The sequence below is a fragment of the Mya arenaria genome, chromosome 17, assembly GCF_026914265.1.
Source record: "Mya arenaria isolate MELC-2E11 chromosome 17, ASM2691426v1".
NCBI classification, from domain to species: Eukaryota; Metazoa; Mollusca; class Bivalvia; order Myida; family Myidae; genus Mya; species Mya arenaria.
Window position 1 is genome coordinate 22,639,206 of NC_069138.1, and position 16,798 is coordinate 22,656,003.

Sequence of the window (16,798 nt, forward strand, 5' to 3'; positions counted from 1 at the left end):
AAAAAATCGGCGATTACTTAACCGTTTTCAGGTTTTACCATTAGCTTTTTCAAAAAATGAACTTAAAATACAGCAATTTAGGGTATTTGTATAATTTAACACCGGTTTTATACTTTATAATGACAAAGAAATAATGTCCTCTGATAGTCCAAGGTATAAGGAAAATGTAAAAATCCTTACGGGGCCTCATGCAAATGAGCTCGCGCGTGATAACGTCATCCCCGCGTGCAACTTACAAGGTCGGAAGTGTAAACAATGTTTATTTGGGTCTAATTCCACATACTACTTACATTTGAACGCAGAAAACAGATGATATCTGTCAAAAAAGATTCCACAATGAAACGCCAGACTGATTTGTGTAAAATATTTCGTTTTGACTGGTTATAACTGGGTGGGCGAAAAAGTGGTACGGGCGAATAATAGGTCGCAAACAAATACATATTAATTCAGAATGTAAATAAAGTAATTTATTTTTTGTAATGATACATGTAAATTGCCTCCATAAAAGTTAGCAAAACTAACAGAATCAGTTAATTGTTACTATCTGACAGTCCGCTTACGGCAACACAAAAATGATATTTATTCGTCAATAATCGTCATTTTTAAAACACTTAAATGACAATAATTGGTTTCTTGTGAAGCATTAAAAAGCATTGATGTTTCTGATGACGTTTTAACATAATTAAGTGTATATGATAATTCCTTGAATACTCTAACAGTTAAAAAGCATTCACTCACTCATCGGTATAAGATAAATTATGCAAAAAAATAATGTTAACGGAGTCTACCAGCACATTTTGTAGCGGAAAGCGAAAGCGTTAAAAGTACCATTTCGAGATTAACGATGATCACAAGCCACCACTGTAAGGGAAGTGAAAGTCGTTAATGCACCACGGTAATAGAAGTAAACGCCACGTGTGCGTCGCTGTAAGGGAACATATTGACGCAAAAACAGGGAATCGAAACCATTCAGCTGTTGTAAAGGAAGTGAACGCACCAATGCAGGTAAAGCGAATGCCGCTAACATGATATTGTGAAAAAAACAAAATTCACTAACAATTTAATGTAAGATAAGGACAGGCCTAAAACACACCACGTTGGACAACGGAGGGCCACTGCAATTCACAAACTGTAAGGAGCACACCAGCCACTAGCAGCCACTAGCAAAACAAAGTAAGGAAAGCAAAGGACACCAATATTCCTATCACTCCGCTGTAAGGGCCCTGCATTCAACCAACTGTTACGGAAGCAAAGACCACTAAGCAAACAACTGTAATAGAGAGCCACTAACCATACGCTGTAAGGGCACTGCATGCCACTAACCCATCACTGTAGAGGAGGCATATGCCATTAACAAGCCATAGTGGGAAGAAAAATGCGACTAATGCACAAATGTAAATACAAACGAATGCAATCATAACACGCTACTATAAAGAAAAAGATCCACTAACATACCATTGTAAGAGAAAATAATGTCCCTAACATACCACATTATGACAAGCGAAGTCTACTAACGCACAACTGTTAGAGGAGTAAATGTCAATTAAAATATATTGTAAAATGAGAGAAGGCTACTTGTCAACCACAATAGGGACATTAAAGGCCACTTCCCAACCGATGTAAGGGAGGTTAAAAGTTACATGTAAACAACTGTATGTGAACTAAATGCTACTAGCATGCTCGTGGAAAGATATCCACAACCACCAACACACCACTGTAATGGAAGTGATGGCCAGATACGCTCTACAGGACTGAAAGAAAGTACAAAACATGCCACTTTTGCACAACTGTAACGTAAATGAATGCCACAGTTAAATAACTGTAAAGAACGCAAATATTACAAAGACAACGCAGCACGAGGAGCTAATTGTGAAATGTATTGCAGTCTTACACCGAAAATGTTTATTAATTACACACCACTGAGGGTCAAATGCAAATATTTTGACCGGCTAGTCAGCACCCAAGTGTGTATGGGACTTATGTGTTAGCCGAGGTATATCTTTCTTTGGAGGCTGACAGGCAACGCAGAGGTTGTATCACAACCACAAATTCTCAACAAGACGAAATGAAATATATGGTAATTAAGTTAACTACTAGTATTGAATAATGCAGTTTCACAACAAGGTTAGATTAGGAAAGTAATTTGGTTTTCACTTTGGAGTTACGGATGGGGTATGAAAATTGGTGCCCCCCCCCCCCCACCCCCCCTCCTCCACCACCCGTTAAAAAGACCCATTAAATGCAAATGTATCTGTGTTGTGATAAGTATCACTTTTTTTTGTTTTTTCATTGTCGGAGTTATAATAAAGGTCAGTCTGTGGTGAAATTGTCTACATCAATCAGATAATTTATCACTGCAACAGATAACTATTTGTTCAGCAAACACATTATAAAATGAATCATTGTTGGAATCCTTTTAGAATTGAAAATGATATTTTCATTACATGATCACTTTATTTCAAAGGAAAGTAATGTTTCGACCCAAAATGTCAACATGTAAATCGGACTGATCTATTTACTTTTTTGTTTTTAAAAGCTGTTAAAATGGCGACATTTTATGTTGTAATGATTTAGCTTAATAACATTCCTTTAAATATCTTGAATGTATATAAAATCTAAAATCTAAAATCAAATTTAGCTTCGAATACTACTAAATTAAGCATATATTAAAGAGATCAGAAGAAATTATATTTTATGTTACTACTTGCCCCACATAATAATTATATATTTTAGATACTGGCCTAACTTGTTCATACATTTAACACAAAACTAGTTTAAAACCCCAACACTTTACTGACCGTTCCAAGGCGATACCTTACAATCATTGATACATACCCCTAGTTTTTCTAGATATCATATTATGTAGTGTGTTGTTCTGAAGTTTTGTGCTGTTAATCAATGTTCTTGTTTGTGAATGTTTGTTTAATATGTGTTCTTTGTGTTTGGCGTTTACCATGTGTCATTACGTAAACGAGGGTTATATTTAAACTTTTGCCTACTTCGCTTGTTTTTGTAGCTTTTCATAAAAATTATTGCAAGAACTTTCAATGAAAAAGGTTTGAAAAGCCTATCTGGTTCTCAATTGCTGAACCACGTGCTTTTATTTCCATCATACTAGCATATGAAAGTAGTTCTCATGTATCCTATTGGGAATAACATGAACTGTAAGATAATTAGCATCTCACTATTCTTTTAACAATATTCTTTAAAGATAAACAGTTATACTTGTTGAAATTGTCGTTTTATATCGCCCGCTTATGTTTAAGATTAATTTTCTCTTTCGCTCGCAGCTCTGATATGTTGGCTTTAATACGTCAAACAAAAACTAAATTGGTGTGGCCGTAAATTATAGTCTATGCAGTCATAATGCAAAGCACAGAGAAAATTGTTAGTAAACAGGCATAATCAAATACTTACAAGTGTGTTCAGGAGACTCCAACAGCTTTGCTTTGTAATGCCAGCATAAACATCAAAACTTTCGTTTGATGGATCAGTTCTCATGACCTCTTCCAAAGACGAAAATAAGTCCGTCAGCCTTCCCGAAATGCTGTCTTGAATGAAGGATATAACACTGTCTAAATCTGGACACTGAATTGTCAGAACCAGGCAGCCAGTGCTTACTTTTGCTATGTTTCTCTTCTCTGTCAACATAATACATATCAAGTTGAATATGAGTAGATCAAAAATGAATTTGCAGCGATAAATCGTAGGACGCAAACCTAACATTTTTTAAAACCTTTCTTTCTCCTTATATCATAAATTAACAAAACAATCGAAATCATTTTTGCAAAGCATACTCAGTAAAGAAATTAACTATATATTCGTGTGTCTTATAACATCAGTAGAGCACGAAGTCAGTGTCATATTGTTTATTTGATGCAATTATTTAAGGAACGATTCAAATCGAGTTTATTCCGATTTCCGTGTTGCAGCATGCTTCGAGGGCAGTGACGTCAAAACCTTTAGCAAACTTTTAAATGGTCAGTTGTTCTATCCCCGATAGCGCAGTTACCAGCGTCCCGGAAATACTGATCAGAGGAGACGGGACACGATCTACCCTCAATAAACCTTCGAAACTTTATCTGTCAAGTTGTTCTAAAATATTATGGTCAGCTACCAATCATTGAATAATACTCGATGCTCAATGGTCAGGGATGCAAACATGAGTGTCTTTCAGTTTTAAATATGTTTCTTAATTCCTTAAGTTGGACTACTTAAACTATCACCATAACTGTAACCGTTTTCTTACTTTACCGGTTAAAGCAAAATGTTATCAATGTCAAAAGAGGCATTTATGAACAAAAACATATACTTAGTTTGACAATTTGTTCAATTCTTTAATCTAGACATAATTTAGCTTTAATCGGATAAAAATACCACCAGAATACCAGATAATGTAAAAACGTACTGCCATAGTGTCATCATTTTAGATAATTCAAAATTAAACCAGGTCGTCCGTGTACCAACAAATGTGACACCGTGACGGAAGCTTGGCACACAACACACACAATAGTGTAATAAGCTACGAGGAATAATTGTAAAAATAGTCCATTTTATCCCATCATAACATTGAATAAGAAAGAAGTCATTTTGTTTAGAACAATGCCTCTTGTTACGAATTGAAACCTTACCTTGGAACAGTTTCCGAACAAGTGACAACACTTCGTTTCTCAATTTCGACTGGAAATCCACACATTGATTTTCATCTGCAAAATATAAACTGGATTGTTTTATTCAAGCGACATCAGGTAATAATATGAAAGAATATACTACGGAAGGATATTCTATTAAGTGTATACGACTATCATTACATTATACTTTCTTTAATTTCTTTTTTATAAATCATTTTCGCACCTCACTGATATTTCGCGATTAGTATTGTTGTATTTGCTTTGCAATCTTTAAGCTATTGCAGAAACGCTTGTAAGACTGATATGTTTATTCTATTTTTTTAACATTATTTTACTGTTCCTTACGTTTACATACAACTTATAGTTATCCTAAAATAGGAACGTATTTTGAAACAACTGATTCATTTTTAATACATTTATTGTTCATGACCGAATCAAGTCTTTGCTTTAACTATTATTTAGGTTTATTTGTCTGTCATCGCCTGTCGTTTTGAAAACAATTAAGTAGAAGCAAATCTTAAGCAGGTTAAACCTTTGAAACAAAGTTGAAAGGGGAGTAACTTCCGTGTAGTCTCAAACTATTTCTATTGAATATCGCCAACAATTTAAGATTAAACTGTTTCTTCTGTTTACACAGTATGCGTGTAAATCTCTTAACTTTCAACTTTGATAAACATAATTTGAATACATCTTAAAGCTACTCCATGTTGTAGCAACTTCCTCAAGCCTTTTACTATCAATAGCGAACAAATACAAAAGCTCTTCTCAGTAAAAGAGGCATACTATACACGTATTAAAGCGAGGAATAAGGGCCTTGCTTAACATGTGTACGGAATTGTCGACATCAATTCTATTACAATAAAATCATATACTTCTTGAAAAAATACAATTGATTACATGACAAGAAGAATATTAATTCTTCGTCTTGACTTCAGTTGAAACTCATAGAGTTAATGCCTTTATTTTATGATTGTCTTTTAACACCCAGAAGGTTAGTTCGCAAGGCATATTATTCAATGCAAATAAATCCCTTTATTTTATTTTTCTATATGTGTCGATTTCACTGAGGCTGTTCTATGAAAAAAACCGTGTTATCGCCTGGCTTTGGATAAATCTAAAACTGATTTTCCCTTTCGATTACATTCTCAATATACAAACCATCTATTTCAAAGATGTTCTTTTTCTCTAATGCCTCTGAAAATAGCTGATGCAGCCTTTCGGACACAGCATGTTCGTCATCCTTGTTGTAGTTTCGAAACATCAGCATAACATCCAAAACTAAGAAACATAAGAAATTTAACAGAAAAAAGAAACACAATCCGCAAATTAGTTATATTGATGACTGATTACCTACAACTAATATACAAAGACAAAACATGTAGCTACAAATGCAGAGAAGAGGGCACTGCAATGTAATATTTCATCTTTCGAATGAATATTGATATTGAGGATATCACTGAAAAATCTTTTTTTACCTGGTATATTTACTGTAAGGCCCTTTTGTTGTGTGATGGACTTTATTTGCTGCAATCCGCTTTCAACTGTACCATCACCTTAAAAAGTGGAACTTAATGCTGCATTTGTATTTAAAACTTGTGTTCATATATGTGTTACACCAAAAGAAAGTTTAAACTTGAATAATTGTACACATAGTCATACTTTCATGAAGTAGCATCACAAATGTAGTCTATACATAGACCCACAAGTGGATGTCGCAATGACTTTAAAGTTTATTATTAAATAGTGCTCAACTTTAACCCTCCCTTGTCAACTAGTTAATAGCAATATATAATGATCAAAATATATAACAACTAACAATGACTAACAACCCCTTTCTAAAAGTCCGTACCTTCGTCTATGACCTCTACGGTTTTAGTATTGTCTTTAATCAGCCCATTTACGTATACATGACCCAGACCGTCATATTTTTTGAGTTTCGTTAGAAAGTAGTCTTCTAAAGTCGGTCCGTGCATATTTATACAAATACGACGGACGGAACCTTGTATGCGCCCAAAGTAATACTTATAAATTGTTTCTGTCAATTTATAAGTTCCCTTGTGAGCAATTTTATTCCTAACATCTCGAAGATTACAAATGTCTTCTTTCAGTTGTCTGTGTAATTGATTATTTGCATCTAGGTCGCATGCAGTAAGGATAACGTGAACACACAAAGAGATGTCCCATTCCTCCAAATCAGTGTCCCTTCTATAAGGATAGAGAATATTTTCTTTGCTTCTGTTTTTGTCTTTGACAATAGCTGACAAAATGTCTTTCTTTTTATAATGCAAGAACTCGTCTAATGACCATGGCATTGATGGGTGATCCTTTGGCGTAAGCTCTTTAACTTTCTCCAGTAACAGTTTACACAGAACTTCTGTTCCACACTCCGTCAAGGCAAGAGTGAGGTACTCTTTTTTTCATTTTCAAGGATTTCTGCTTTCGCCATTTTTTATACTTCATTGCATAAGTACATACATAATGTTATGAAAACTTTCCTTTCCATTTTTATATCAAAAAAGCAGAAAGAGAGTTCATGTGTAATTATTTCAAATATCTTCAAAATATAGGATTTTATCATTTAAATAGTTTTGCTATTTTAAATGTTTACTTCTCATTACACATTTTTCTACATAACTATTTATTTCTACGAAAATACAACCTGAAACACAAAATTAAAAAAGTTAAACGCCATATATATTACATATTAAAAAACGGACAAGAGTAATTCTCTCAATAAATGCCTAACAATATAGAATATTATATATGAATATTCTATTTAGTATAATTTATAAAAAATACCTATATCATAGTAGGTGTAAAAGAGACTGCTCTATATTTGTAAGATTTATTACGGAACATCGGCCTGCCAAATAGTTTTTTTTTAATTTTTAATAGCATGAGGACAAGTTAAGTTGCTCAATCTGAATGACTTCAAGCAATTCATGTTTATCGTGACGAGAAAACAACCTTATATCGTTAAATAATATTAGTTTTTTGTTCTTATTTTAAAATGAAAACATACTATTGTTTAATTGAAACTCATCCATCATTTATATATTAAAATCATAATCAAAATTATGTTCCGTTCTCAAATAAATCATTTTCGCACCTCACTGAAAACATAATGTGTTGAAAGTCGAAATGCCAGTATTTACATTTTCCACGGAGCTGTATCATTTTGTTTATATTCTTCAACAATAATTGCCTAAACTCAATTAATTTAATAGTTTAGAATGATTTTTTCCATATTAAATCTTATTATTACATAATCCTTTATAAACATTTTATGCTGAAATAATTTATTGATCAAAGTTATGTGAACACTGGATTTCAACAGGATGTTTTGACGTCATAAGCTTCGTGGCATTGACCCGTATAATCCATATAAAAAGCCGCTTCAGAGTCTTTTTGTTTTAGCGCATCTACGCGTTCATAACCCACTGGTTGTTTTCCTAGCCAAGAATGACAGATCCCAGTGCTTAGTATATTGGGCGACAAGATAACGGGCACCTGCTAGATAGTTCAAAAATGGCGAAGCGCTGTTGACTTTGTGTAACTTTTGTACTTTTATTTAACAATGCAGTTTTAAATATTGTGGAGTTACAGTTAAATAATATATTTTACATTGGTATGAATCATTCGACTTGTGGCGTTAAGGGAACAAAATGAATATCCAAATGTTAAAAAAAGTTCCCTACACGCGCATTATTGTGGCTAGGACCCGTATTTTAAGCATGCTTTCCATCTGAAATGGATGTCCTTCTGTCATTTTACTGGTATATTATCTATTTATTAGAGGGCACAACATCGCTTTCCCTTAATATGCACCCTCGCTCCAATACCCCCTTCCTCTCCTACTTAGCATTATGAATTTGTTTTGATTTTATAACTAAATGCTGATGATAAGCATATCAGTTTTACACTTAGTATAACTTAAAACTATACTCCAAATTAAAAAATACTTTAACGAAATTCCTCAAAATATTTCGTCATTTTGTATTAATGGATTTTAATGCACAAGATTAAAAAAGGTATTATGCGTGAAAAGAATCCGTCAACAGTTCGTAAATTGTTTCAGATTCTTAGACGTTTTTAAATGTTAATAAATTTCATAAACGACTAAATATAGATTTTGGCGGCAAAAAAGGAAGATAACTGAAACTATTATATATATTTATCGGTCAAGACAAAAGTCGAGTCGCATATTGCTTTCAAAAATCCAGTTTTCCACTGTTTTTGGTCGGTATGCAATCCTGTATCGTTAACATAACGCGGAAATCCCCATTGAAAGACATATTACATCACCGTTATAACCCATTCTTTGAGCAGTCAACAGTAGTCGTCGTTTTGGCAAACAGCGGTGGTTCAAACTCGACAAGAAACGCCACTTGATGCTGCAATCAATCTGAAGAAATAATGTAACATTTCCAACATAAGCTAAGCTGTTGTCATGTACACATGCTGTGAAAAAGATAAGATACATGCATAAAGCGGCTGTCCTATATGCAGAAAAGAGGAAAATCAAACACGGTGTTTTATACAGTTCAGCACATGTACTAAAATTGTCCCGCACCGGGTACCTGATGATTACAGCTTTTTATGCGCATCGTTCTTCACTTTAGTGCAATAACTCAATATCTGCTTATATTTATACGTGTTGTTATTGAGCTATTGCACTAAAATGACGAGTTCTTCTTTACTGTTAATTTTCCGTTCGGTTTTGAAATCCACTTCGATGATAATGCCAAAGAGGTACCGAATATTCTCGGAAGGGTTTTGAACATTGAAAACAATCGTACGTGAGAGTAGACTGGAAAATTTCAGAGTTTAAAAAAAACATTATATAACACTCAATAAGAGTGAATTTTCAGCTGTAACATCATTTCTGTTTGGGTATGATTAAAATGGGAGAGGGGATTGAATGTATTTTCGTCGGAAATGGAATTTTAGTGGATAACATTTTTTAAAATAAAATATATACATAGTATGTTAAAGGAATTTTTGGCAACAGCATGCAGAAGTCCTGGAGTATCGTTATTGTCATTGAATGGCAAATTAATATGTATTTATACGAGTAGTGTAGCCTATACGTGAGTATTTACTTGCATTGTAGTATTTGTGTAAAAGTGTAAACATTGACTGTTTTGTCACAGTTTACCTTCACTGATAATATCATAAGGAACTACAGTCCACAGTAACACACTGCTGTCGTTTTCAAGTTACTGCCAAAGAAAGGTCATGGTATTAATTTTTACCATCTTTTTAAAAAAAGTATTCATATTGAATGTTTATGTATTTGAATGATGAGCTACCTTGATTTTCTTTACTTAGTACAAATTATGTCAGGTTTTCATAATTTAATTTCCGTTCTAGTCACCTGCTTGTACCGTCAGGTTATACGACAAAAAAGGCTAAAAACAAATTATTGCATGTTGCGTTTAAGTCCGAAGCCAGCCCAGGTAACATTGTGACAATCATAGACATTTGCACCATACTCTAGGGGGAAATGTCACTTTCAACCAAGTCCCGATCCAAAATGTATGTATATTTTAATCAGCCTTTGTGGCTGCCACAATCTACTATACTATTTTTCCTGTATATTTTTAATGGGACTCATTATATATGCATTTACCATTTTATTTGCTATACATTTATTTCTTATTCACCTCTGACAAATATATATGAACTTACTGTAACTAAATCCATAATTAAACAGAAATCAACATCAAAATATATTTCCTTTTCATGTTTTATACTTTGTTAAACCCATTGCCAGATAAAAACAATAGTCATATATGCCTTTTTTATTGTCTTCTTGACGTTCGATCTACATATTTGTTAGAAAACAACTAGAACTTGGCAGGCAAATGAAATGCAGTAATTTATTAAGTGTTAATCGTGTTCATTAATAAATTTTGTATAATTGTATTCATGTTTGTAGAAAATGGATAGGAACTAGTCTGTTAAAAGAGGGAAGATGACAGCATGGTCACCGACTTTTTCTACCTTGTTGCTGACAGCAGGTGGCAGAAATGGCAATGTACAAAACCAAATTAAGTGCTTGACATCCAAAGCAACAAATATTGTCCAAATCTGTCTGACAACAATTTATTACAGTTCTTGTAACACAATTCCTACAAAAAGCTCTGATGTGAATATGTTTACTACGTGCTTATTACCCATGCAGCCTACAATAACAAGCCACCATGGTCATAGTTGCAACTGAACTCCTGCTACATCGTGGCCCAGACTTTAAAGAAGTAAATCAACTGACATTAGATGCCAGTGTTGTCAGACTCTGACTGACACTAATTCTTTAAAGTACTTGTAACACAATACATGCAAAATGCGTTGGTAGAAAAGGGCACGTTGTTTCAGGAAGTGAATAATTAAAGCAGTATGAATTTCAATGAAAACATTAGAAACTTGAAGTAATATTAGGTTTCATCTACCAAATATGTAGAGTTTGTTTGAATTCATAATCATATTTCAACTGTTATCAAACAAACCAAATAGTTTATTGTCTTAAGCAATTAACTCTTTAAAGGCAGGAAGATCACCATGAGGTCAGAAGGGTGCTTTCAAAATAAGGACCTTTCAGTACTACGTTACCGAAAATGGTTTACTGCTTATTCCATTTAACCAAAACGTATTTGAACGTGTTTCAGCAATAAATAATTGTAGTGCAAACTCCCATCTTTTTTTCTTACCACATCAATGACTGTTGAAGCATGTACTTTCATTAATTGTATTTAAACGTGTCGGGTCGACATTTTTTGTTTTTGATTTGTATGGCGATATTAAGTTTTAGTTTGACGTTATACTCCTTGGTCATTGTTCATGCTAAATCGGAAGACAAAGTCACGGACTATAAAATCAAAGTATTAAAAGTACCCCTGGGGCTTTTTAAAAGATAATAGTTTCTTTGTCGTGTAGCAATGAGATGCACATTGAAATGCTTCCATTATATTAAAAATATTTTCGGAGATCATGCACAAGTTTACTTACTTCACAAAAGTTCGCTTGTACACAAAACCGTAGGAACAATGCTTGTTTATATTATCCAAAATGAAACACATGGCGACGGTAAACAATTATATGTTACTAACATAACTCTGAGTTTTTTTTCTGTAGTTGTTCATAAAGATATTTATGTGATGCATCGTTATGTAGTAGACGTACGGATAACAGTTTTTGGCAGTTCTTTCTAGATATGAGTACCAAATATTAAGAGAAATTACAGAAATAAAAAGTCTAAAATTACTTTCGTAAGAGGGCATTTTCTGTAATAGTATGGAAACAAATAAAGGTCATTTAACAGTGCCGATGATTGAGGTTTTACAAATCGAAAAATTAAATTATATCTTAATCTCTAGGGTTAAAATTATAACGACAGGGATTGATGAAAATGATACACGGCTTAATACTGTTGTGCCCGGATTTTGGGACACAAAAGACATTAATTTAAAGTTAAACTTGTTCTTGTTATTAACATAAATACATTATAAATGTAACCCATACTATTTAAAGTTATCTTATTTAACACTTACCCGATTTTATTCAAAACATGATGATATTCGGAGGGGTAAAAGTATCATGAACTGACTCTGTATTTACATTTGCCAAAAGTGCATTTCAGATAAACTTTACCCCACCCGGTAATTGTAAGCATTTAGTGAACGTTTTCAACAGATGCATGCTTTTAAATTTAAATCGTTCAACAATAGCTTTCCTCGATATGTTGGTGTTAAGATGCATTTGTTTTCCTCACCGCTGGTGCGACGTTATATCCATATTTCTTGCATTACTTATCGTAAAGTTTCTGTACTCGCACAATGTCAGCCATTTTGTTTTTCTGCGCAACTTCCGCTCGTTTAAGGTCAAGTGCAGTCATGTATAAGGTGACTCATCTTTTTGATTTCATTCCAAAACTTAAGGCTATGTCCGGAGCCTTTCTTTGTATCAGTTACATATTTTTCCAAGATGGCTGCCTTTGATTCACATAAACGTTCTATTTTGTGGCAGTCACATGACTGCCATTCAAGTCGTTGTCACTGCCATAATTTTTCTTGGCACTGCCAACATTTTGGGTGGCATTGCCGTCATTCTTATTGGTAGTAGCGTTTTGCCAAATTTTCGTTGGCAGGCAGTCTGAGTCAAGCATTTGTTCAGTGCAGAACCACGTTACGTTTGCTAAAGTAATATATCGGAGTTTCAACTGAAATAATTACAATAGTTACATTAAAGAACTACTTGATAAAATAATCACTCAGCAAACGTATAACTTATGTGACTTTGTATGAATTGATCATTTATAAGTAGTTTTACTAACGTTCATTGACAAAGTCCTACTAGTGCAGTATACATATTGAAGATATAACGCACAGACAACTTTTATAAGCAAGTAGGGTGACTTTTGTGAGTTATCTCGCTTAGATTGCATTACCAGAGCAATATTGAAATCGCGTTGAACTACAGAAATAACACCGCTAGATAAATAACTAATATAACAAATAAATTATATTATATAATACGGGTTTTTCGGAACGTGCGCACCAGCGAAAACTAGTGACTTTTAATGAATATTATGATATAAATACATAATATTTCTGTATAAACATTGGTACCCAGTTCGAGTGATGTTTCACCTTTATTAATGCAATAAAACTGTTAAAACTTATAAACTGTTTTCAATACGTGGTTGACAATTGGTACGAACTACAGAATGTCTGCACAATATCAGAGTTGAATTGGTTACTTGAGAGCCAAGCTGAGCTTGTTCACACGGCCTACAATAAGTTGAAGCGAAGTTGTGATATAAATTTGCGTCAAGTACATTCACTAACGTGAAACTAGGGCGAGCCCCCTACAATACTATACAATATGGCATCATCATCATTTTATTCATAATAACAGACTCATGTTTTCTTTTTTCAGATCGTTAAACACTTATTTGATTTAATAATTCGATTGCTTCCTTTGACGCTGATTACGTGATATATAATTGATTCTAATTTCCACGTAATGAACGCTATTGTTTTTGTTTTAGTAAAATTGATGTTTTAAAGAAGACTTCCAATTATGTAAAAAAGCTATCAGGCAGTATTGCATTAAGCGTTAACAATGGACTTGAAATATATGATAATAGAATGTTTAAATTTATCAATGCAGAGAGAAACCTGACACCGATCACCGCTGAAGGCATTGGTAAACATGCAGTTTGAATCGAATCCAAACATTAGCTAGACAGAATTCAATAACAAATATTATATTTGTGAAAACAACTATGTAAATTTCACTATGTAAATTTCGATTCATTTCCACTGTACTGAATATTCAATAAAAACCCAATTATACCTGTCTGTGTATAACAATATTACGAAATTATAATGACTTAAGTAAACTTAAAAACCCAAAATACGGTCATTAAGGCGTTCGATCTATGAAAATGGTTTGAATGGAAATTGAGGCACGATAATCGACTCAAGCGCCTATTCAAGAGGCAAACATACCAACCAGACCTCAGAGACACGCTCTCCCTGACAAAAAAATGTCCCTGAAGCCATTTACCGTGACGGAGCAGTCCTTCAAGAGGAAAGTTCTTCGAACCCAGTAAGTTGTCCAGAAACACGGTAGGTAACGTGTCCACAAACGCGTGCTTAATATATCACAGCAGCTTTTTCAGAAAGCAGATGACCTTTATATTATCAAGAAGTATGTTCGACAACAAATGACCGAAAATCATTACTTCGTACTACAGCCTGACCATTTCCACCAGTAAACAAGAAACAAATGAAAATGAAAAAACAACAACATTTGGTTCAATCAATGAACATTTCAAACTCATACGTATTACACCACAAGTAAGCTAGCCCATCTTGCATCATTCGAGGACCCATAAAGAGTATTCCTATGAAGCCGGAGGCGCACAAGACATCACACTTTAAAACACCAAAAGCGCTTGGCCATACCGGATATATACAGACACGAGTTTTCTCAAAAAAGCAGTCGAAACCTTTCAAGATAGGTCATTGGGTGTCCCAAGCTAGTTACGTGACGCTGACTTGTGCATCACCTATTACAAGTGTTGCTATATAAGCGCATCAAAGCTGCAATACATGCTTGACCGATAAGTTAAGATGTACTCAATCTTGAGTAATAACGTTTGACTATTTTTATCATTTTTAAAACTATGAGTGTGTAACGCACGATATTTATCTATGTCAACATTTTGTGAATACGCGTAGGAATTTTTTTCTATCGGGATGGTTTTATCACACCTGTTAACTAAAAAATAAGCGAGAAGGATAAAACCGTATATTGAAGGATTACAAAGTGGCATATACATAGCGTGGTATTGTTTACAGGGTAAAATTATCCACACACACTCCTAAACAACTAATTTACAAACACATGTTTAGGCGTTTCTGAAGGTAAGATAGCTCATTCTCAAATTTATCTTCTGAAAGTTTGACTCGATAAATTTACATCACTTCAAATCGCAGGAGGACTTTTATGTTATATTTTCCAATACTCAACCATTCAAATCATTGATCGCGTTTGTGAAATTCGATATCATACTATTCATCTGAAATTGAAATCATTCGTGCCGCATGTAGCCAACTTTATATCGAAAAGGTTCTTTGGTTTATTTAAACCATATGTATATTAATAAAACATTTTAAGACATACAAAGTTTAAGCATTAACAAAATAATGATATTAATAAAACATTTTCAAGCATTAACAAATGATTTATCTTGTTAATACTACGTGAACAATAGACAAGTGATTTATGAACAAAACAAATTCAACACGACACAATTAAAAAGCAAGCTATGCAGCTTATGGTTGTCTCCCTTCTGTCACTTTTACAATACGCATATACTGGTGTAAAGGCCTGAGGTGTAGCTAGCCCTAGAATGTAGCTGGCATGTCCCCCCCCCTCAGAATTTTTTTAACAGAATGGTGCAATCTGGTGCATTCTGGGCGGTTAATGGACAGTTTAAGGAATTACGTATTATTGATTAAACCCTTACCTCGACATATATGTTAATCTCTTAAATAGAGCTAAAATATGAAACAAATACAAGCCCCGAATATGTTCATTATACTCTAATTGAATAACTTTGTCTAACAAAAGACTAAATTTCTGTCCTTTTAAGCCAGCGAACTGTATTCTTACATTTTCAGTGTCAATGTCCATATGACTGTAACCATGCAGCATTGCTTGTCCAGGCAGACGTTCAGTGTACATAGATGATCTAATTTAGTTTTACATAATTATCATATATTAACTGAAATGCCTCTCAGCTAAGGCTGTTGAGACCGGTATGGTGATAAGCACTACCAGAAATATTGAAATGTTGGGGTACAAAGTTTTGATTGTATCGTTTAAAGTTGCACTAAGGTCACAAGGCTTTGTATCTCAAAAAGACCATCTTACCCTCCAGCAGCCAACTTCACGTCTAAAGCGTTCACGATCTCTATTGAAGCCATGGCTATAGCTTTCAGAACTCTCCCTGGCTGCCTCACGCTTCTGTAAAAGTTTATTCAGCGGCAAAACACCCTGAAGCACGTTCTCAACAACAACCAGGGAGACGAAAAAGTCGAACCCAATGATGGCTCACCTAAAGCTGCGCGCCTTAGGGAATCCTTCTAGCTCTAGCTACCCGAGGGCATTTACCATATTGGTGTATGCGGCTTTAAAGATGTTGAACAAGTCCGCACGACTGGCCCATCTTGTTTCAAAGAGGCTCAGCAGGTTCGCTTGATCAATTATTATGTACCAACAGGGTCGTTTCCCAGCTATTCTGGAAATGCAAACAGACATTTTGCAGAATTCTTGAATGCTAAACTGATTAGCTGCACCGTATGTAACCGGTTTCTAACAAATCTTTATATGCAGGTGTGTGCGACCGAAAGATTGGAGCTATGGGCTTTGCAGTGAACAAACATTGCTTGTGTAACTAGTTGCTGTACCCGAGCTTGTACACAACGATGAAACCCCGACATATCACTGGCTCTATCGTAACCATAGTCACTCATCTTAGTAATATCCGGCCCAACAATCCTTTGGCCCTCAATGAACAGATCCTCTCCAGTGGTTGACTCGGTTTGAATAAAAGTTATCCTCACGGACGTCATTTTCTGACTCGGAATAAAACA

At 34.3% G+C, this 16,798-nt stretch overlaps 1 protein-coding gene across 1 annotated transcript; it reads right to left on the bottom strand.

Moving 5' to 3' along the window:
- Positions 1–3,405: 3,405 nt before the first annotated feature.
- LOC128223271 (uncharacterized) lies at positions 3,406–8,946 on the bottom strand. Its single transcript, XM_052932559.1, has 6 exons — positions 8,937–8,946; positions 6,481–7,085; positions 6,107–6,184; positions 5,790–5,909; positions 4,632–4,706; positions 3,406–3,641 (listed from the first exon to the last, which is right to left on the bottom strand). The coding sequence occupies exons 2-6, from the start codon at positions 6,941–6,943 to the stop codon at positions 3,406–3,408; spliced, it is 972 nt and encodes a 323-aa protein (XP_052788519.1). The 5' UTR covers positions 6,944–7,085; positions 8,937–8,946.
- Positions 8,947–16,798: the final 7,852 nt, after the last annotated feature.